The sequence below is a fragment of the Ahaetulla prasina genome, chromosome 9 (genome assembly GCF_028640845.1).
Source record: "Ahaetulla prasina isolate Xishuangbanna chromosome 9, ASM2864084v1, whole genome shotgun sequence".
Classification (NCBI taxonomy): domain Eukaryota; kingdom Metazoa; phylum Chordata; class Lepidosauria; order Squamata; family Colubridae; genus Ahaetulla; species Ahaetulla prasina.
Genome location: NC_080547.1, coordinates 19,971,407 through 19,995,239, shown reverse-complemented (window position 1 = coordinate 19,995,239; position 23,833 = coordinate 19,971,407). Strand labels below are relative to the sequence as shown.

Genomic DNA, 23,833 nt, shown 5'->3' with positions numbered 1-23,833 from the left:
CAAGCTCAAGGTTGAACAAGGTTGAAAAGGTAGAACAAATCCAAAGAAGAAAAATGAATAATAAAGAAATAAATATAATGGGACTCTAGTATCTGTTGACAAACAAGGAGATTATTTCCTGGGTGTAGAGACGTAAAACATATGTATCTATTGCACTATAACCGGGTAATTCAACTTTAGTAAAAATCAGGATGGAAACCCAGCCTTTCAGCCCCCTATACCGATGACTCAAACGTTCAAATAGCAATAGCACTTAGACTTATATACCACTTCACAGTGCTTTAGAGCCCGCTCTAAGGGGTATACAGAGTCATCATATTGCCCCCAACAATCTGGGTCCTCATTTTACCCACCTCGGAAGGATGGAAGGCTGAGTCAACCTTGAGCCTGGTGAGATTTGAACTGTCAAATTGCAGGCAGCCAGCAGCCAGCAGAAGTAGCCTGCAGTACTGCATTCTAACCACTGCACCGTTATGGCTCAAATAGGCCTGAGCCTAAGCCATTCGGATCACGCTTAAGAAAGAATGTAGGCATCCAGACTGCTACTTCCTCTAAACTTGGAGTGTCCAACCTTGGCAACTTTAAGACCTGTGGACTTCAATTCCCAGAATTCCCCAGCCAGCTGGGAGTTGAAGTCCACAGGGCTTAAAAATTGCCACAGTTGGACACCCTGGCTCTAACAGTGACGGGTATGGTGATGTGGCAAGGAAAAGAACAACTGCCAGACCTCCTAATTCTACAAAGCTGTAAGGAGCAAAGGAGCTAGTACAGGAACAGATGCAAGCAACTCTCAACATTCTATGTGGCCTTCACTGTGCTAAAAAAATTAACAAATCTTTTTAACAGATTAACAGAGTTGGAAGGGACCTTGTAGGTCATCTAGTCCAACCACCCCCGCCCTGCCCGAGCAGGAGACCCTACACCATTTCTGACAGATGCCAGTCGAGTCTCTTCTTGAAAGCTTCCAGGGATGAGTTGACATCCAGCAATACATTTGGAGACTGCCAGGTTGGAGAAGATTTGATCTTCATCCTTTCATCCTAAGCAAAATCTTAGACTTTAGTAAGATCTATTTCTTTCCATTTCGAAATGGGTTTCATATTCGGTTTCTATGGCATGCTGAGTCAAGACATCTGATTAAAGGATTAAATCCTCAAGTTTCCCATAACCACACCATGCCCTTCCTCTGATGCTGGATGCCCACATACTGTATGTCGTAAGCAGCAACGTTCTCCAAGCTGGCTACAAGAAAATCTCTTAAATGCTTTCCAGATCTCTAAACCACTTGTCTGATTCACTTCTGCCAGCATTTGCATTTTATCCTTAATGCAGATTGTATTGAGATGAGCTGTCCTACTTCCCTGACTCTTCAGCACATCTGCTATCTCTGTGCTACAATGTACAGAGTTAGACTCACGTTTCAATTCTATTAAATTTTTAATTGACGATTCCGCCTGAAGGGCAAGATAAGAGCCCGTAATTTCTTCAAATTTGTTCCCCTTCAAATATTGAACTCCCCTGGAGTTCAATATTTCTACGAGGCATGCTGAGTTTTGCATGATGCTTCCACGCCCACTTCATAGAGGATCAGCAGAGGGGACCCAGATGTGTTATTTGTCTTGTTACAGAGCTAAAGAAAGTAGAAGTCAGCCTCGTGTCATCATAATTCTTTCAGGATACTAGAATAACAGAGCTGGAAAGGACCTTGGAGGTCTTCTAGTCCAGCCCCCTGCTTAAGCAGGAAACCCTACACCACTTCAGACAAATGGTTATCCAATCTCTTCTTTAAAACTTCCAGTGGTGGAGCATTCACAATTTCTGGAGGCAAGTTGTTCCACTGATTAATTGTTCTGACTGTCAGGAAATTTCTCCTTAGTTTTAGGTTGCTTCTGTTTCTGTTTCAGTTTCAGTTTATTTATATTTCTATACCGCCCTCCTCCCGAAGGACTCGGGGTGGTTTGCAACCATGTTAAAACAATTCAACAAAAATTAAAACAGATATAAAAATAAATATTTAAATTTGGGCTGATACAATAAAACCCCTTAAAACCCCAATTAAAAACTGTTAGGCCAGTCCTGCACGATGATTAGTTTCCACCCATTGCTTCTTGCTTTGCCTTCAAGTGCTTTGGAGAATAGTTTGACTCCCTCTTCTTTGTGGCAGCCCCTGAGATATTGGAACTCTGCTATCGGGTCTCCCCTAGTCCTTCTTTTCATTAAACTAGACATACGCAGTTCCTGCAACCGTCCTTCATATGTTTTAGCCTCCAGTCCCCTAAACATCTTTGTTGCTCTTCTCTGCACTCTTTCTAGAGTCTCCACATCTTTACATTTGTTTACGTTAAATTTAACTAATTGGCCAATTAGTTAAAAATATCTTTGAATGCTGAGATATTAGAACTGAAGTTGGCATGAATATTCAGTAGTTATTCAAACTCTATGACATCAGGACCACAAGGGGCACCAAAATAATACACAGCAAGCACCTTCTTTCTTGGAGTCTCTGAGATTGGAATTAAAATATTAATGACAGTTGAAGAAACTGTTCTGCATCTGAAATATGAGGATCGGCTTGATCAACAATAGTTCGGGGGAGAGGGAGATGTAATCTCCAACAGACGAACTCTCTTGAATACTCAAATGCTACCATAAAAAGCTTTTGAATTCAAATATTTCCAAATCATATCCAGTGGCGTAGACAGCCAAAAAAGCAAACAAAGAAATCAGGAAAACAAGTGAATACGGCCACATTTTTTTTTACACCGTGGCGACTAATAAGTGTGGCTTTACCAAGGTATTATAAAAGTGGTATTAAAACACTTTTTTATTTTTTATTTTTTTATTTATTCAAATTTATATACCGCCCTATCTCCCGAAGGACTCAGGGCGTGTACAGGCATTTAAAAACATATAAATACAATATAAAACAATTAAAAAACTGATTCTAACAAGCCCGTAAATTTAGAATTAAAATATCAAATAAAACCCAATTTAAAACCAATAATTTAAAATTTAGCTCAGCCCTGCACAATTAAATAAATCGTTTTAAGCCCAGCGGAAGGTCCGAGGTCCGAGAGCTGACGAAGTCCGGGGTAGTTCATTCCAGAGGGTGGGGCCCCACAGAGAAGGCCCTTCCTGGGTGTCGCCAGACGACATTGCCGCTACCGACGGCACCCTGAGGAGACCCTCTCTGTGAGAGCGCACGGTCGGTGAGAGATATTCGGTAGCAGTAGGCGGTCCCGTAAGTAGCCCGGCCCAATGCCATGGAGCGCTTTAAAGGTGGTCACCAAAACCTTGAAGCGCACCCGAAAGCCACAGGTAGCCAGTGCAGCCTGCGCAGGATGGGTGTTATCACGGGAGCCACGAGGGCTCCATCTATCACCAGCGCAGCCGCATTCTGGACTAACTGTAGCCTCCGGATGCCCTTCAAGGGAGCCCCATGTAGAGAGCATTGCAGTAATCCAGGCGAGGCGTCACGAGTGCGTGAGTGACCGTGCATAGGGCATCCCGGTCCAGAAAGGCGCAACTGGCGTACCAGGCGAACCTGGTAGAACGCTCTCCTGGAGCGGCCGTCAAATGGTCTTCTAGAGACAGCCGTTCATCCAGGAGGGCGCCTAAGTTGCGGACCCTTTCCATCGGGGCCAATGACTCGCCACCGATGGTCAGCCGCGGATTTAGCTGACTGTATCGGGATGCGGCATCCACAGCCACTCTGTCTTGGAGGATTGAGCTTGAGCCTATTTCTCCCCATCCAGACCCGTCGGCCTCCAGGCACCGGGACAGCACTTGATAACCGTTGGGGTGGTCCGGTGTGAAAAATACAGCTGGGTGTCATCCGCATACAGCTGGTACTTCACACGAAACCACTGATGATCTCACCCAGCGGCTTCATGTAGATGTTAAACAGAAGGCGAGAGGATCGACCCCGCGGCACCCCACAAGTGAGGCGCCTCGGGGCCGACCTCTGCCCCCGTCAACACCGACTGCGACCGGTCGGAGAGATAGGAGGAGAACCACCGATAAGCGGTGCCTCCACTCCCAATCCCTCCAACCGGCGCAGCAGGATACCATGGTCGATGGTATCGAAAGCCGCTGAGAGGTCTAATAGGACCAGGGCAGAGGAGCAACCCTTGTCCCTGGCCCTCCAGAGATCATCCACCAACGCGACCAAAGCCGTCTCCGTGCTGTAACCGGGCCGAAAACCGGACTGGGACAGGTCTAGATAGACAGTTTCATCCAGGTGCAAGGGAAATTGATATGCCACCATACTCTCTACAACCTTCGCCGTGAGCGAAGGTTGAGACCGGACGATAATTACCTAAAACAGCGGGTCCAAGGACGGCTTCTTAAGGAGGGGCCTCACCACCGCCTCTTTCAAGGCGGCCGGGAAGACACCCTCCACCAAAGAAGCGGTCGTAATCGCCTGGAGCCAGCCTCGTGTCACCTCTCGAGTGGCCAGCACCAGCCAAGAGGGGCACGGGTCCAGTAAACACGTGGTGGCATTCAACCTACCCAACAACCTGTCCATGTCCTCGGGAGCCACAGGGTCAAACTCATCCCACACAATGTCACCAAGACCGCCCTCACGCATCTCGCCCGTATCACTGCAATCTTGGTCCAGACCATCCCGAAGCTGAACGATTTTATCGTATAGATAACCGTTAAACTCCTCAGCACGTCCCTGCAGCGGGTCATCCGCTCCCCTGGTGTAAGAGGGAGCGAGTCACCCAAACAGGGCGGCTGGGCGGTTATCTGCCGATGCAATGAGGAGGAGGCGTGGCGTGATCTTGAGTCTATCCTCTGTTTAAGATATGCATTCACTAGTTATTCAAACTCTATGACATCAGGACCACAAGGGGCACCAAAATAATACACAGCAAGCACCTTCTTTCTTGGAGTCTCTGAGATTGGAATTAAAATATTAATGACAGTTGAAGAAACTGTTCTGCATCTGAAATATGAGGATCGGCTTGATCAACAATAGTTCGGGGGAGAGGGAGATGTAATCTCCAACAGACGAACTCTCTTGAATACTCAAATGCTACCATAAAAAGCTTTTGAATTCAAATATTTCCAAATCATATCCAGTGGCGTAGACAGCCAAAAAAGCAAACAAAGAAATCAGGAAAACAAGTGAACACGGCCACATCTTTTTTTACACCGTGGCGACTAATAAGTGTGGCTTTACCAAGGTATTATAAAAGTGGTATTAAAACACTTTTTTATTTTTTATTTTTTTATTTATTCAAATTTATATACCGCCCTATCTCCCGAAGGACTCAGGGCGGTGTACAGGCATTTAAAAAACATATAAATACAATATAAAACAATTAAAAAACTGATTCTAACAAGCCCGTAAATTTAGAATTAAAATATCAAATAAAACCCAATTTAAAACCAATAATTTAAAATTTAGCTCAGCCCTGCACAATTAAATAAATACGTTTTAAGCCCGGCGGAAGGTCCGAGGTCCGAGAGCTGACGAAGTCCGGGGTAGTTCATTCCAGAGGGTGGGGCCCCACAGAGAAGGCCCTTCCTGGGTGTCGCCAGACGACATTGCCGCTACCGACGGCACCCTGAGGAGACCCTCTCTGTGAGAGCGCACGGGTCGGTGAGAGATATTCGGTAGCAGTAGGCGGTCCCGTAAGTAGCCCGGCCCAATGCCATGGAGCGCTTTAAAGGTGGTCACCAAAACCTTGAAGCGCACCCGGAAAGCCACAGGTAGCCAGTGCAGCCTGCGCAGGATGGGTGTTATCACGGGAGCCACGAGGGCTCCATCTATCACCCGCAGCCGCATTCTGGACTAACTGCAGCCTCGGATGCCCTTCAAGGGAGCCCCATGTAGAGAGCATTGCAGTAATCCAGGCGAGGCGTCACGAGTGCGTGGTGACCGTGCATAGGGCACCCCGGTCCAGAAAGGGGCGCAACTGGCGTACCAGGCGAACCTGGTAGAACGCTCTCCTGGAGACGGCCGTCAAATGGTCTTCTAGAGACAGCCGTTCATCCAGGAGGACGCCTAAGTTGCGGACCCTTTCCATCGGGGCCAATGACTCGCCACCGATGGTCAGCCGCGGATTTAGCTGACTGTATCGGGATGCCGCCATCCACAGCCACTCTGTCTTGGAGGATTGAGCTTGAGCCTATTTCTCCCCATCCAGACCCGTCGGCCTCCAGGCACCGGGACAGCACTTGATAACCGTTGGGGTGGTCCGGTGTGAAAAATACAGCTGGGTGTCATCCGCATACAGCTGGTACTTCACACGAAACCACTGATGATCTCACCCAGCGGCTTCATGTAGATGTTAAACAGAAGGCGAGAGGATCGACCCCGCGGCACCCCACAAGTGAGGCGCCTCGGGGCCGACCTCTGCCCCCGTCAACACCGACTGCGACCGGTCGGAGAGATAGGAGGAGAACCACCGATAAACGGTGCCTCCACTCCCAATCCTCCAACCGGCGCAGCAGGATACCATGGTCGATGGTATCGAAAGCCGCTGAGAGGTCTAATAGGACCAGGGCAGAGGAGCAACCCCTGTCCCTGGCCCTCCAGAGATCATCCACCAACGCGACCAAAGCCGTCTCCGTGCTGTAACCGGGCCGAAAACCGGACTGGAGCAGGTCTAGATAGACAGTTTCATCCAGGTGCAAGGAAATTGATATGCCACCATACTCTCTACAACCTTCGCCGTGAAGCGAAGGTTGGAGACCGGACGATAATTACCTAAAACAGCCGGGTCCAAGGACGGCTTCTTAAGGAGGGGCCTCACCACCGCCTCTTTCAAGGCGGCCGGGAAGACACCCTCCACCAAAGAAGCGGTCGTAATCGCCTGGAGCCAGCCTCGTGTCACCTCTCGAGTGGCCAGCACCAGCCAAGAGGGGCACGGGTCCAGTAAACACGTGGTGGCATTCAACCTACCCAACAACCTGTCCATGTCCTCGGGAGCCACAGGGTCAAACTCATCCCACACAATGTCACCAAGACCGCCCTCACGCATCTCGCCCGTATCACTGCAATCTTGGTCCAGACCATCCCGAAGCTGAACGATTTTATCGTATAGATAACCGTTAAACTCCTCAGCACGTCCCTGCAACGGGTCATCCCGCTCCCCCTGGTGTAAGAGGGAGCGAGTCACCCGAAACAGGGCGGCTGGGCGGTTATCTGCCGATGCAATGAGGGAGGAGGCGTAGCGTGATCTTGAGTCTATCCCTCTGTTTAAGATATGCATTCACTGCTTAATTTCATAGAGGCAAGAAGGGATCCCTAGTAAATCAGCAACTTATAAGACAGACAGGTCCATCTCTTTGTGTAGGTACCCCCCAATTTGCAACAGTTCATTTAGTGACTGTTCAAAATTACAAAAAAGACTGGGGGAAAAAGAGGAACTTGTGGCCGTTTTTCACAACGACTGTTGCGGCATCCCCATGGTCATGTGATCAAAATTCAAATGCTTGGCAAGCTGACTCATATTTATGACGATTTCAGTGTCCCGAGTCATGTGATCCCCTTTTCTGACTTTCTGACAAGCGAAGTCAAGGGGGAAGCCAGATTCATTTAGCAACCGCGATATTAACTTAACAACCGCAGTCGTTAAGTTGATTCACTTCGTAAGTGTGGCAAATGTTGTAAAAATGGGGCAAAGCTCACTTAACAAATGTCTCACTTAGCAACATACATTTTGGGCTCAAATGAGGCTGTAAGTCCAGGGAGTATCTGCACAGCCTTATGATTTTTTTGAACTCTCTAGCCCAGGGGTCTCCAACCTTGGTCCCTTTAAGACTTGTGGACTTCAACTCCCAGGGACTCTGGGAGTTGAAGTCCACAAGTCTTAAAGGGACCAAAGTTGGAGACCCCTGCCCTAACCTTCTTCAGAACCCACATTTCCTAGCAATTTCTCATCCAGATACTAACTAGGCAAGATTCAGCTTAGCCCTTTAGCCAAAGCAAAGTCAGCCCGCCTGCTGAACAGCCCAAGAACTTCAAATAATTCAAGAATTATTTTACAGCTGCGTATGGAATGAGGAAGGCAAAAAGGACATTGCTTGTAAAACAGGGTGGATACAGATTAGTGCTAATGGAGGCATATGGCTATGTCTGCAGGGAAAACAGGACACAGGCTTCTACCAAATCACCGAGGGTTCTGTTTTAATTAATATAATCGCCAGTCCGTGTAAACACAACCGAAATAATCGTGCAATGACCATGTAGGGCAGACCTGTAGTGTGGTGGTGGCAACTGCTGGATGACATCGTGGATTTTCACCAGTCTTTCTTCGTCGGTAGCAGCAGATACAGCATCCTGGAGGGGGGAGGGGCGGAGAAAATCCCAAAGTCTCAGTCCAGCACCATTTGTTTCTTTTTTTCCCCCCTAAAGCAGTGGTTCTCAACCTTTATAATGCTGCGATCCCTTTAATACAATTCCCCACGATGTGGCGACCCCAACCTTAATTTTTTTTTTTTTAAGGCAGCGATCTCAGCACGCCTCAGCAGTCGCAGAAGGGGGAAAAAACCGGCAAACTGTTTTTTTGAATTTATCGCGCCTGAAACCATATTGGCTAGTGATCTGAACTGCTTGTGATTGCCTTGAGGACGGAGGCATTAAAGCGGAGACTCCTCCCCTATTATGTTTATCGCGCCTGAAGCCAGATTAGGCTAGCGATTGGGAGTGATTGCAGCTGGCTTGAGAGGGAGACATCAGAGTAAAGATTTCTCTCTTTTTTAATTCATCGCGCCTGAAGCCGAATTCACGATTCTTCGACTCGCAAGTATACTTCCCATATTTCCGATGGTCTTAGGCGACCCCTGGCAAATTGTCATTCGACCCTCAACGGGGTCGCGACCCACAGGTTGAGAACCGCTGCCCTAAAGCCTTCCAGAGGAATACTACACTGTTTCCCTGAAAATAAGACCTCTCCAGATAATAAGCCCAATGGGCTTCTGAGCGCATGTGCTAAAATAAGCCCCCCCCCAAAAAATAAGACCTCCCTAAAAATATTTAAACACATGCGCAGCCAGTCAACCAAATCTCCATATTATTGAGTTACCATAATAGACTAACATGGCTTTCTTCCTATAATGTCTGCAATCAATAGATGCTTTAGTATCTGTTGTGGCCCACCAGCAGAGCTGGTGGCAGATTCAGACAGTGAGGAAATTGGGGAGGAACATGGGCCAGTCCTGGAGTGTGGGGAAGGCTCTAATGAGGGCTCTGCATCAGAGGCAGAGATGGAGCCAGGGCACTCTGACAGTTGTCAGCTGCCTTCGAAGTCAGACATCAGTGCGGCAGAAGAACAGCTGGAGCCTGTGCACATGCGCAGAGCTGCCAGGAGAAGGGAACAGCTAAGGAACAAGGGTCAACTTGGGAGTAAAGCCACAGGTGGACGGTGAATGGCCCCTCCCAGAAGGAATAAAAGAGGAGCGAAAGGGGAGTGGAGTTTGCAGGAGACAATTAGTTCGTTTAATTGATTCTTGACTCTCGGAGACTTCTTGCCAAGTTTTGAAGGTATCAGCCTGGCAGCTCTCCAAGCCAGATAAGGTCTGTGGCTGTAAATTCTCCCTTGAAAGACTTTGCTGAATGTGAATGAGAGGAATTCACAGTAACTTAATAAAAAGGGGTTTTTGTTGGGACAAGGAGTCTGCTTCATGCTCTTGGGAAGCCTAGGTCAGAACAGTATCTATCCACTGATTTCACTGCCACTCTAAATAAGCTGAAAGTTTCTTTTCCCCAGAGAAATGCCATCCCACACTTTGTGTTCTATAATATACTGGAAGAACAAATGCATTCTCATATATATTGTATACAGCATATACAGCAATGATATATAGGGAATGTGCCAATAATTTAAGTGTGCTTTTATTTCTCCGCATTAGCCATAGGAAAATTTTAAGAAATCTCTGAAACACAACTCATGATACCCATACAGTAAGGGTGGGGGATGGAGAGAAGAGAAAAAAAAACTATCTTACCGAAAATTTCTCATAGAGCTGATAGGTGAGCAAAGGATTGGGGAGTTCTCGAAAATAGAGCTTGCAGAGTGAACCCACACAGTGTATATCCTGAATATAGACATCTTTTGTCAAGTCGGGAATTTGTTCGGAGTCAAACTCGTGCCTGAAGGTAAGGAAAAACAAAAGGGTATGAGGGTGAATTATATATATAACAGCTAGGCCTGCAATTCAAAAAACACCCCCCCCCACCAGTATTTATAGAGAAACAGCAGTTAAAATCCACACTTTGCTCACATAAGAACAAAGCCAAAGCCTGAAGACGATGAGTGAAATCTCATCAAAACGTTGATACACACACACACACACACACACACACATATATATCTACCATCTACCAATCAAGATGCAACCATACAGCCAACCAATCCATTCACAGCAACATTCCCCACCTCCCCACCAGTATTTATAGAGAGAGGGCAGCTCCGACCACGCTTTGCTCCCACAAGCACAAAGCCGAAAGCACCAGCCTGAAGATGATGAGTGAGACCTCGTCGAAACATCGCCAAGATACCCACAACCTTACATGGGGGTACCTGAATATGCCAAGACCTACAAACCTATACCCGTATACAATCAGGGGTGGGCTTCAAAACTTTTAGCATGGGGTTCTCTGCCCAGTTGCTGGGTGGGCGTGGCCTAGTTGGCCTCCTGCACCATGAGGGGGGTTGTTTTTGCCCTCCCTGGGCTCCGGAGACTTTTCTTGAGCCTCCGGGAGGGCGAAAATGGCCTTTCCAGACTCCGGAGGCCCTCTGGAGGCTGGAAACGGGCCTGAATTTCCAGAAGGCCCATTTTTCGCCCTCCCCGAGCCTCCATGTGCACCCTGCACTTACCTGCATCCAAAACATGCCTCATGGGGACTCCTGGGAGGGGCAGAACGAGGTGGGCAGGGCCAGCCAGGAGTGGGATTTGGGCATTCTCTGAACTGCACAGAATCTGAGCTAGAGGTTCTCCCGAACCCCTGCGAACCCCCAGCAGCCCCACCCCTGTATACAATCAGAAGACAACATGGTTTGCTTTAAGTAAGATATAAAAGCAACTTAAAACACATGCCAATTCTTTTTTGTAAAGCTGCATTTTTTTCCAGATTTTTTTTTTGACAAGCAGTTTCAATCATCTTATAGCCAATTAGTTTGCTCAGAAAAAAACTACCAGCTGTAAAGTGGATGAGGCAATTACATAAATAATTGCAAGATACGTGGCCCATGTCATAGAGTCACATTAAGTATTAAATGACAGCTTCCTGTTTAGATAAATTACCCATCTGTCAAACCTACAAAGCGACAGATGAGTGAGAGGAATGAAATAGTCATTGAAAGCCACCCCAGCCTATATACAAGCCAAAGAAACCAGAACCTTGTGAGCTTATTAACCAAAATGTTAAAAAGTTTACTATCCAAATTATTGTAGAAAGTTAGCATCCATCCCTCTCCTAGAGGAATGAAATATTTTGAGGAATATTAAAAAGGCAGAATATTATATTTCCCAAAGGGAGAAATGGAAACATGTTTTTTAGAGGGAGAAAGCAGCCCCCACCTTCCTTAATAGCCCACAGCAGATGTCAGCACTTAAGAGATAAAGAGATAGATAGCTCTATTCATAAGCAAATATCCTCCCTCAAGATCCAGCAAAGGTAGGATTAGCTCCCAGCCACAACAGGAATTGTCCAATGCCCCTTTCATTGCACCACCCTCACAAACTTCAACCAAACCTGGGAGCTCAGACAACCTATAGACCCAGCTATGACCCCTACATAGCCCTGTAGGAGTCTGACAACAGTCAATAGAATACATGTTCTTGCACAGGAACAGGAAGCTCAAGTGCAAAGCCCAAGAGAAGGTATAAATACCCCCCACTCTCAACTCCATGTGGTCAGCTGCACCAGAATCATGTGCCTGGTGGTTCTGCTTCATCATTAAACCATCTTTCCAAGCAGCCTCCATGTTTCCAGTGTCTTTCTCCCAGCTTGGAACTGAACCAGATGAATGGGCCTCTGGTGGCTCAGACTGCTAAGACAGTCTGTTATTAACAGCAGCTGCTTGCAATTACTGCAGATTCTAGTCCCACCAGGCCCAAGGTTGACTCAGCCTTCCATGGATGAAGACTATTGCTTGACATAGTATAAGCCGCCCTGAGTCTTCGGAGAAGGGCGGGATATAAATGCAAATTATATATATATATATATATATATATATATATATATATATATATATATATATATATATATATATATATATATATATATATATATATATATATATTTCTTCCAACACTTAAAAAAAAAAAACCTTCCTATATCTACCAAACAAAGTACAACTGTTTTTGAAACTTCCTTCTATATTACCTGCGATCCTACTAAATGTTCTGAAGTCACCTACCCAACTGTTTTCTATCCTAACTGATTATGTACTTTGGTTTTTCAGACAGGAAAAGAATCTTGAAATCCAAAAGGCAGCTTTGGAGTGAAGGAGAAATCTGGTCTTAGAAAAAGGGCACCCAGCAGGGAATGAAATTCACAAATAACACACACAAACTTACCGTAACTTTTGGATATTGGATGCAATCCCAGACAGACGATAGATTCCATCCACAATACCGTGTTTTTCAATGAATTCAGTGCAACTCTTGAGGACCTGGGGAACTTAAAAGGAAAAGGAAGAAGTGTTAATGGACCATCAGATATTCTCATTAGCATCCTGACAGATTTGTCCATTCATTGGATCATGAAAGGGTTCTGCCCAGGTAACACTCTTCTTAAAACTCTTGCTTATCCCACTTGCTTATAGATCCAAACTGAAATCAATACCTTTCTAAAAGTGGCCTCAGATAAGTAAGTACCACTGAGAATTGCCTCTAAATTGTAGTTATTACTTTAGTTACCAATATTATTATACTGCAGAGTTAAACTCCTAGCCTCTATTTAAACCCACTCCTCTCTACAAGTACTGAATTTCTGGCAACATTCTGCGGTTTACTAACAAGCATTGATTCAGAATTCATATAAATTCAAACACGTTTGCTTTTAGGTTTTTTTCGGTCTGACCTAAGCATAGTACATAAAATCATCTGCTGCAATGTCCTACCAGTCAATGAATATTTCAGCTTCAACCAAAAGAATACAAGAGCACACAATAGATACAAACTCATGGTAAACCGCTGCAAACTCGATTGCAGAAAATACGACTTCAGCAACAGGGTGGTCAATGCCTGGAATGCACTACCTGACTCTGTGGTTTCATCCCAAAGTCCCCAAAATTTTAACCTTAGACTGTCTACTGTAGATCTCACCCCATTCCTAAGAGGTCTGTAAGGGGCGTGCATAAGCACACCTGCATGCCTACCATCCCTGTCCTAATGTTTTCTTTTATTCGTACCCTTTACATGTATTTATAATTATGTTTACACTTGTATCTGTCCTAAAATGCATGCTTGATGAAATAAATAATTAAAATAAATAAATAATGTTGTAGAAATTTGGGTATCGGAATCTGACAACCTTCTATTGTAATGCACACCTAACCAATTGTGGTTTAGTCAAGAGGCTAAATGATTAAACAAACTTATCCTTAGATGTGATATGTAAACCTACTTTTTCTACCATTTAATCTATAGCACTAAGCAGATGGAATATTTTCATTAGGATAATGGCTTAATGATGATTATTCATCCACTGTCACCCAACATCTTTTTCTTTCTTTCTAGGGATAAATAGAAACAGGCAGTATGGAGGATGGGTTTAAATAACACTGCATTTTTGAGGCATACTGATGTTCAGGGACAATACTACACATCCCATGGAGGACTGAAGCCTTCTAGTGATTGCAATATTTTGGTTAACTTGTAAAGAAAGCAAAATATTGCTATAGTTCTGCTCTTGGATTTGTTGTTTCTTGACTGGCTGTAGCTAGAACAGGGGTCTCCAACCTTGGCAACTTTAAGACTTGTGGACTTCGACTCCCAGAATTCCTCAGCCAGGAATTCTGGGAGTTGAAGTCCACAAGTCTTAAAGTTGCCAAGGTTGGAAACCCCTGAGCTAGAAGATCACAAGACCTTTGGATAAATATAAGAAAACCAGCCTTAGAAATGTTGGCCTTTAGTCTACTCACTCTTGACCTAGACAGTTTCAGATTATCAAACCAGACAAGAAGTTACTCTTAAGTTAATTATTAAAATTTCTATATATGTAAGGATATGTATTTGAGCATATTAATCAGAGGAATAGAAAAAAGATAAGCCACATGTATAGTTTCCAGAAGACAGTATCATATGAAGTTAATCTGTAACCGAAAAAGCAGCAACACAGATTAGGATCAACTGAAAAGCAGACATGAACACTCAGACTAATATACCAATCAATCCAACAGCAAGCTGTTCAAAACAACCAATCCATATAATTTTAGCCCCCCAAGGAGTAAAACAGATTTCATGGCAAACATCTTAAATACCACTTTAAGCTGGTATTTGCCATGGTTAAAAAATAATAAGCACACACATTTAAACCCTGGCAGATACCATGAATAAATAACTTTGAAAGATTCTTAGGCGAGTTTAAAACCTATTTGTATATAATCTGCCAACTCACATAAACTGAGAACTGACAAAGAGATACTGAATAGTTCTTAAAGCAAATATGTATATAGCAGGTAACATTGTCATTGCCTCACAATTACAATACTAGTTTTCCTGGACAGTTAGGTTCTTACTGAGTTGGAACATCCCCAAAATTATTAAAAAGAATGCTCAAGAAAAAAAATGTAAAAGAGAAATCCAAGACAGGAAGGTGGAGAGGGAGGGAGAGAGAGGGATCTATATAAAGCCCTAATAAGACCACACCTAGAGTACTGCATCCAGTTTTGGTCACCATACTATAAAAAGATGTTGAAAATCTAGAAAAAGTGCAGAGAAGAGCAACCAGGATGATTAGGGGATTGGAGACTAAAATATATGAAGAACTGTTGCAGGAACTGGGCATGGCTAATCTAGTGAAGAGAAGGACTAGGGGAGACATGATAACAGGGCTCCAATATTTGAGGGACTGCCCCAGAGAGGAAGGGCTCAAGCTATTTTCCAAAGCACCTGAAGGCCAGACAAGGAATAACGGATGGAAACTGATCAAGGTGAGATTCAACCTAGAAATGAGGAGGAAGTTTCTGACAGTGAGAACAATCAACCAGTGGAACAGAAGTTGCCTTCAGAAGTTGTGGGAGCTTCATCACTGGAGGCTTTCAAGAAGAGAATGGACTGTCATTTGTCAGACATGGTGCAGGATCTCCTGCTTGGGCAGGGGTGGGGTTGGACTAGATAACCTAGAAGGTCCCTTCCAACTCTGTTAATCTGTTAAATCTCCTAAACCCAATAGTGAATTCGCTCTACTTATGATAAATAGATCATGCTTGCCCAAACCCAGTTTTGGCAGCAAACTATTTAAAATGAGCCACACCCACAGAACCGGTAGTAAAAAAAATTGGATTTCACCACTGCTACTGATGTATTCATTTGTAAAGAGCACAGCATTTGTCTTTCCTTCTTTCATTAATCCCATTCTCCGCCAGGAAGAGGTTAGAGCCTGCACAAAAACATCCAGACGTTCTCAATGATTCCCCCCCCCACCCCCAGTTATCCCCACTGCTACCTCTCTGAATTGCTTTATTGACACAATGGATACGGGAGAACAAGCTCAGCATGTTTCCCTTCACATTTCTCTCCCGGAGGTTTCCAGCCTTGTAATAAACAGAATCAAGGAGAGCTGTATCTATCATCATTAAATTTCAGGAGCACCCCACTGTGACATTTAACATCAAGGTAGAAGGGAAAACAATCCCCGTCTCAAAAGTAGAGAGGGGGAGAAATTCTTCAAAGAAGTCCTTCAATTTACAGGTAGTCCTTGGTGTTGCAAATTGAAACAGTCGAAGAAGCATTAAAAGTGAGTATTAGTGTCTATGCCACTGAATGTTCATGAAGGTGGTATTTGGGGATCAGAGTACATAGAAAAAGGTAAAGGTTCCCCTTGCACATATGTGCTAGTCGTTCCCGACTCTAGGGGGCGGTGCTCATCTGTTTCAAAGCCGAAGAGCCAGCGCTGTCCGAAGACGTCTCCGTGGTCATGTCGCTGGCATGACTAAAGGCCAAAGGCACACGGAACGCTGTTACCTTCCCACCAAAGGTGGTCCCTATTTTTCTATTTGCATTTTTTACGTGCTTTCGAACTGCTAGGTTGGCAGAAGCTGGGACAAGGAACGGGAGCTCACCCCGTTATGCAGCACTAGGTATTCGAACCACTGAACTGCCGACCTGTCGATCGACAAGCTCAGCCACTGAACCACTAAGTCCCACCAAGAGTACATATAGTCCCCCCCAAAATGATACGGAGGTTTTTAAAACCCATAAAACAGATTCAAATATTTACCTCACGATGTATCAAACACAAAAGGTTCCCAGTCCCGCTATTGAGGCATCAGCGTTGTGGAAACTAGCACCCAAAGGCTCTGTTGGAACTCTGTATAGGTAGTCCTCGACTTTCGACCACAATGGAGCCCAACGTTTTTGTTGCTACATGAAACATTTAATTTCGTCCCATTTTACCACCTTTCTTGCCACATAATGTTAAGTGAAGAACTACAGTTGTTAAATTAGTACGGTAACACAGTTGTTAAGTGAATCTGGTTTTCACATTCATTTTGCTGGTCGGAAGATCACATGGCTCCAGGACAACGGTCATAAATGTGAATTTGTTCCCAAGCATCTTGAATTTTGATCACGTGTACATGGGGATGCTACAAAGGTTATAAGTGTGGGAAACGGTCATAAGTGCCTTTTTTCAGTGCCGTTATAACTTCGAACGGTCACTGAGTGAATTTTTGTAAGTTGAGGACTACCTGCAGCTCATTTGCCATTTTATTAAAGGGAGGGAGAGGAACACTCAGTTGGCCAAACATTCAACAGTCCTATTTGTCCTCCAGATACAAATCGTTAATTCTCTATCTTCCCTGTCAAAATAGATAAAAGGGCTTCTTTTCACCATGCATCCATGCTATTTCAAAAGCCTTTCATGTATGAGGATACAATTAAAATCTTTCACATGAATTAACTACATTATAGCCACCACGGCTTACAAATTAAGGAATCTACAGTACAAATGGAACTGCTTGCATAGGAATAAACAAAATGTACTTATTTCCTGATCACTGATCATTAGCTGGACACCAATTGTTGAATTCAACTCAGGGAACCTTCACTCAATGGTTCTTCCTATGTATCTGTAGGCGATGGATGTAGGCGATTGTCAGTTTGAGATAGCAATCTCTTTAGATTCTCATGTTACAGTCACAGTCAATATTAGACTGACAAATTGGACTCTATATATTACTAGCTGGATACCCGTGCTCCGGGAGGACTTGATAAATTGACATTTATAGTTTGAAAATTAATGAGTAGTTACATTGGTCTCTCCTCTTCCCTTCTCTCCCTCAGGCTTGCCCCACAGAAGCCTCCTATCCCCTTTCTCTCCTGAGGCTGGCCCCAGTGATCCTCTCCTATTCCCTTCTCTCCCTCAGGCTTGCCCCACAGAAGCCTCTCCTCTCCTATCCCCTTTCTCTCCTGAGGCTGGCCCCAATGATCCTCTCCTATTCCCTTCTCTCTCTCAGGCTTGCCCCACAGAAGCCTCTCCTCTCCTACCCCCTTTGTCTCTTGAGGCTGGCCCCAATGATCCTCTCCTATTCCCTTCTCTCCCTCAGGCTTGCCCCACAAAGGCTTCTCCTATTTTATCCCCTTCTCTCACTTTCAGGTGGGGAGTAGTATGCCTAAACTCCCAATCCACAGGCCGGATGAGTCACGCGCTAGACATGCCCATTCCCAAGTTGGAACAGAGTTCTTTTCAGGTGGGGAGGGGGAGTAGAACTCCGTAGCATCAGAGCATGTTAATAATAATATAAGAAATACTAATAATCTGATGGTCATTTCGAAAAATCCTTTCTTACTGAGCACCTAGAAGCCAAGAGGAACATACATGGCAAATTTCAAGTTTGTAGGCTTTACGGTTCTGGCGATTTTGTGATGATGTGTGAGTGGTATTTCACTTTTATATATATATATAGATGAAGAAGGATGTTGATATTAATGTGAATGGTATACTTGGGATACTAGTTTCATGATATCTTTTTAATGGACATGTTTCTCTTCAAACATAATAGTGGATGAAAAGGATTTATCCATTTTTTTGATATAGTAATGCCCCAATTTGCCTCCTCCCATCTAGTTGTCTTTTGGAATATTCTCACATCTATGTATAAAATGTCTTTTGGAACGAACTCTCTTCACTCAAATATTTGAAGTCCTTCTTTGAACCAACACAACCAAGATTTAGCAAATCGGATCACAATGTAAGACGTTTTTCCAAAATATCATGCTTCTTTGGGTATTACTGACGATTACATAAACCTCCTTCAATAATACTTCAAGGTTAGCTTACAAATGTGAAAAACACAATATTCATGAATTAGGAATTTTATCTCACAAGTATATGCTACTATTGTTTTTAAGGTATGAAGTTTCCACTTCATTAAAAAGACGAGTCAGTTTTTAAAACATAAAAAGGTCAGGAAGGAAAAAAAACCAAGAATGGGAGATGTTACATTTGTTGTAAAAGCGGTAGTACGTGTTCCTTTTGTACTACAGGTGTATCTGTCAAGCCCAGAACGAATTCTGCCAGATGTCATCATTTGTCATTTTATTAAAGGGAGGGAGAGGAACACTCAGTTGGCCAAACATTCAACAGTCCTATTTGTCCTCCAGATACAAATCGTTAATTCTCTATCTTCCCTGTCAAAATAGATAAAAGGACTTCTTTTCACCATGCATCCATGCTATTTCAAAAGCCTTTCATGTATGAGGATACAATTAAAATCTTTCACATGAATTAACTACATTATAGCCACCACGGCTTACAAATTAAGGAATCTACAGTACAAATGGAACTGCTTGCATAGGAATAAACAAAATGTACTTATTTCCTGATCACTGATCATTAGCTGGACACCAATTGTTGAATTCAACTCAGGGAACCTTCACTCAATGGTTCTTCCTATGTATCTGTAGGCGATGGATGTAGGCGATTGTCAGTTTGAGATAGCAATCTCTTTAGATTCTCATGTTACAGTCACAGTCAATATTAGACTGACAAATTGGACTCTATATATTACTAGCTGGATACCCGTGCTCCAGGAGGACTTGATAAATTGACATTTATAGTTTGAAAATTAATGAGTAGTTACATTGGTCTCTCCTCTTCCCTTCTCTCCCTCAGGCTTGCCCCACAGAAGCCTCCTATCCCCTTTCTCTCCTGAGGCTGGCCCCAGTGATCCTCTCCTATTCCCTTCTCTCCCTCAGGCTTGCCCCACAGAAGCCTCTCCTCTCCTATCCCCTTTCTCTCCTGAGGCTGGCCCCAATGATCCTCTCCTATTCCCTTCTCTCCCTCAGGCTTGCCCCACAGAAGCCTCTCCTCTCCTACCCCCTTTGTCTTCTGAGGCTGGCCCCAATGATCCTCTCCTATTCCCTTCTCTCCCTCAGGCTTGCCCCACAGAGGCTTCTCCTATTTTATCCCCTTCTCTCACTTTCAGGTGGGGAGTAGTATGTCTAAACTCCCAACCCACAGACCGGATGAGTCACGCGCTAGACATGCCCATTCCCAAGTTGGAACAGAGTTCTTTTCAGGTGGGGAGGGGGAGTAGAACTTCGTAGCATCAGAGCATGTTAATAATAATATAAGAAATACTAATAATCTGATGGTCATTTCGAAAAATCCTTTCTTACTGAGCATCTAGAAGCCAAGAGGAACATACATGGCAAATTTCAAGTTTGTAGGCTTTACGGTTCTGGCGATTTTGTGATGATGTGTGAGTGGTATTTCACTTTTATATATATATATAGATGAAGAAGGATGTTGATATTAATGTGAATGGTATACTTGGGATACTAGTTTCATGATATCTTTTTAATGGACATGTTTCTCTTCAAACATAATAGTGGATGAAAAGGATTTATCCATTTTTTTGATATAGTAATGCCCCAATTTGCCTCCTCCCATCTAGTTGTCTTTTGGAATATTCTCACATCTATGTATAAAATGTCTTTTGGAACGAACTCTCTTCACTCAAATATTTGAAGTCCTTCTTTGAACCAACACAACCAAGATTTAGCAAATCGGATCACAATGTAAGACGTTTTTCCAAAATATCATGCTTCTTTGGGTATTACTGACGATTACATAAACCTCCTTCAATAATACTTCAAGGTTAGCTTACAAATGTGAAAAACACAATATTCATGAATTAGGAATTTTATCTCACAAGTATATGCTACTATTGTTTTTAAGGTATGAAGTTTCCACTTCATTAAAAAGACGAGTCAGTTTTTAAAACATAAAAAGGTCAGGAAGGAAAAAAACCAAGAATGGGAGATGTTACATTTGTTGTAAAAGCGGTAGTACGTGTTCCTTTTGTACTACAGGTGTATCTGTCAAGCCCAGAACGAATTCTGCCAGATGTCATCATTTGTCATGGGATGTCTCAGAAAATCAGCTACTGAGGGGACAACACATCCTAATTATGGTAGATGAAACAGAATATTATACTGAGGCTCCCCTGATATATTGGGATCTAAGATGTAGAATGCGATTTTGACTTTTGTGAATTGCTGATAATGCTGAAACATCTTAAGTTATTTATACATGAAATTGCAATTAACAATGCTTAATCAAATGAGAAGCTATTTTTAGACCTTCAGTTTCTAGGCAACCTGCCATCCATGTATCCTAGATACTTTCCTGATTTGCAATACCTCGGTCTATTTAACTATCATGAGGCTGTGGGATGCTGAGCACAATAAACATCTCCTGTCGAGAGATAAAGCGAGCAGTTTGTGTTTCCTCTTCCCAATGCCAAAATGACGACTCTACATTCTAGAAATAGAAGTGCATATTCAACTGTAAAAACTTAAGCAGCCGAGTCTATAAAGTAGTCCTGCCATTTCTGGTGAAATTAAACATCGCAGGGGCCATTGTGTTCTGGGGGGAACTCAGGATTTTCCTTCATTTCAGGACTTAAATCTGAACTAGGTCCTGATTGAATGCAATTAGATTGTTTTAACCAGGGACAAGGCTGTGGTTCCCATGGAGGGAGACATGAAATCTCAGCCACACTGGATCCATTTCTAGGGCTCGCAGGTTGACGTCCCAAGACACTATCTCACCCCCTGCCCATCTTAAGAGTCACAAGCTCAGGTGGGAACACAAAAGGCACTCACATTCAGTTACCAAAGAACTGGCACAAATAATCAATGCCAAAATGTCATGTAATGTTGTGGTCCGCCAGCAGCCTGCAGAGCTGGCATCGGAGTCAGATAGCGATGAGGCTGAGGTGAGGCCAGGGCCATCAGGGAGTAAGGTATGGACTCCAAAGCCTCCAGAGACTGCTAGTAGTGAGGCAGAGGAACAGGAGGAGCCTGTTCCTAACGCACGCATGGGAAGAGCTGCCAGAAGGCAAGAGCAGCTCAAGCAAAAAGGACAACTCGCGAGTAGGGCCAAGAAATGATTGGCCCCTCCCATAAGGCTTAAAACAGACCAGCAACGGCGTTTGGGCTTTGCCGGAAAACAACGTTGGTAGTTTCTTCTTCGTCTATGTCTTGCATTTATTTCTGAATCTGTGACTTCTGAACGTTTGCCAAGAAAGGCCTCTGGCAGTTTGTCTAATTGGACCAAGGTTTGTGATAGGACTGAGGAATTTGTGTTGGGAGGAATTTGTTTTAATTTAGTTGAACTATGCTGGGAATGAAGTAATTCGCAGCTGTTCGGATAAAGTTTGTTTGTTTGTTTCATGGACTGAGTTTCCTACTACCTACTTGGGCTACCTACTTTTCTAAAACTAGCTAATAACCACTTCTGGTTTGGTTTTTTTTTTTTTTTGAGTAGTACCATAAAATTATATATCAATGAAAAGATAATTGAATTAAGGATGTAATGCAATAGCTTTTATGAAAGATTTGCTATGAGAATATGCCTTATACACTGTAAGCCGCCCTGAGTCTTCGGAGAAGGGCGGGGTATAAATGTAAAAAAAAAAAAAAAAAAAGAATAGCAGTTACAGTATAAAGAAGAAAAGTGAAACACGTAGAAAAAAAATGAGATATAAAAAAATTATCACCATAGAAAAAACAAGATATACAAAAATTATCACCATGTCAGTTAACAGTTGGGTAACCTTTAGCATGAATTACAGCCTTACAACATCTTCCCATGGGGTGAACCAAGTCTTTGAGTTCTGCAGCTGTTCTAATGTGAAACCAAGATTGAATGATTGCTTCTATTAACTGTGTTTTATTGCTGGGTCACTTCTGATTAACAAGTTTCTTTAGTCAGCTCCATTGATTTTCAACTGGGTTAAGGTCTGGGCTATTCCCAGGCCATTCCAGCAGTGGAATATGATTATCTTGAAACTCCAAAAAAAAAAGTGGTGTTATTAGCCATCAAACCTCAAAAATACACTTTTCCCAAAAGGTTTCCACAATTTTGGCCACTACTGTATCTTCCCCAAAGTTTCCCAAAGCCATTCCCACATACTGTCACACCTCTGGGTCTACCTCTACCCCATTGGATCTTATTCTAGGTGAAGATAGACTTTTATCAATAATAGTCTGAAGCCAACCTTCCAGCATACAGCCTCTAGGTCCCTTGGTAGAAACTGGTCCAAAATAAAGACCTGTATTAAATACTGTAGTGGCATTCTTCCTCTTACTGTCATCTTCTCTCTGTGTGAAAATGCCTCCCTCCAAGTCTCCAACCAATCTTCCTGTGTCTCTCCCATCCACTGCCAAGTCCACAGCTATCACTGAGTCAATCCTGCCCTCCCTGTTTACTTTGAAAGAAGTTTCAGGGTTATCAGGGATATCTTAAAATGAGTATCTGGACACAGAAAATCAATGGCAATAAAGAATTGAGCTCTTTAATGTCACAGACTGAATTTTGCCAGGCTTAACACTTTAGAGGTTTTATCCAACATTCTGCTTGTGTCAACCCTGAAGCTGACCTGACCAAAGCCATCCTGGAGCTTCTGTGCTGCCACACTGGAGAGAGGGGAATTGAGATAGTTGGGACCTTGTAGCCAAAACAAAATGCTTTCTCTTGAGAACCAAGGACATTCTCACACCTGGTCCCTGGAAGGAGGAGTGATGTTATCGGATGGAGCTGTGATTGGACCATGTGACTGATTGTTTTGAGAAAGTGAAAAACTGTTGCTTTTCATTTAGGTGAAAACTGTGGGAACCCTCAGAGTCAGTTTTCACTAGATGTGTGCCAATATATTTCCAATAAAGCTACGCTTTGAGGAATACACTTGCCTCGGAGTTTTGCTTGATATGGATCTATTACTTGGAACCCTGACAGCTTGCACAGAAGACTGTAATTAGGCTTGGTTAGTTTACTGCTTGATCATCCTAAACTCAGTCCTGCTTTCAGAATTAATATGCACATCTATTTGCTTATAATGGCCTAAAGTAGCGAACAATAATTTGGGTAATAACAAAAACATATTACAGCTTGTTAAGAGATTATAAGTGACAGGAGAAATGTTTTAAAATGTCTTGCCAAGCTCCAACTGACAGTGATTACTTTGGTGTTGTGTAGATTTTGACGCACAGATGGACTTTAGAGCTGGCAGTTAAGCAAGATTAATTCAAAGACAACAGGGTTTCTAAACTCAGGCTGTCTGCCTTGAGTTGCTCAAGTCGTTTCATACTGCCTATCACAACTGCACCTCTAGAAATCAGAAATCTTTGTTCTTAT

At 43.6% G+C, this 23,833-nt stretch overlaps 1 protein-coding gene across 10 annotated transcripts in view; it reads right to left on the bottom strand.

Moving 5' to 3' along the window:
* The window catches only part of ARHGAP32 (Rho GTPase activating protein 32), a 200,145-nt gene that overhangs the window by 21,587 nt on the left and 154,725 nt on the right, over positions 1-23,833 (bottom strand). For all 10 annotated transcript variants that reach the window (XM_058194899.1, XM_058194901.1, XM_058194906.1 and 7 more), the window contains 3 exons: positions 12,541-12,643; positions 9,964-10,108; positions 8,214-8,296 (listed from right to left, as the gene is read on the bottom strand). In XM_058194899.1, coding sequence (XP_058050882.1) covers positions 8,214-8,296; positions 9,964-10,108; positions 12,541-12,643 — 331 coding nt within the window. The remainder of the gene's footprint in view (positions 1-8,213; positions 8,297-9,963; positions 10,109-12,540; positions 12,644-23,833) is intronic.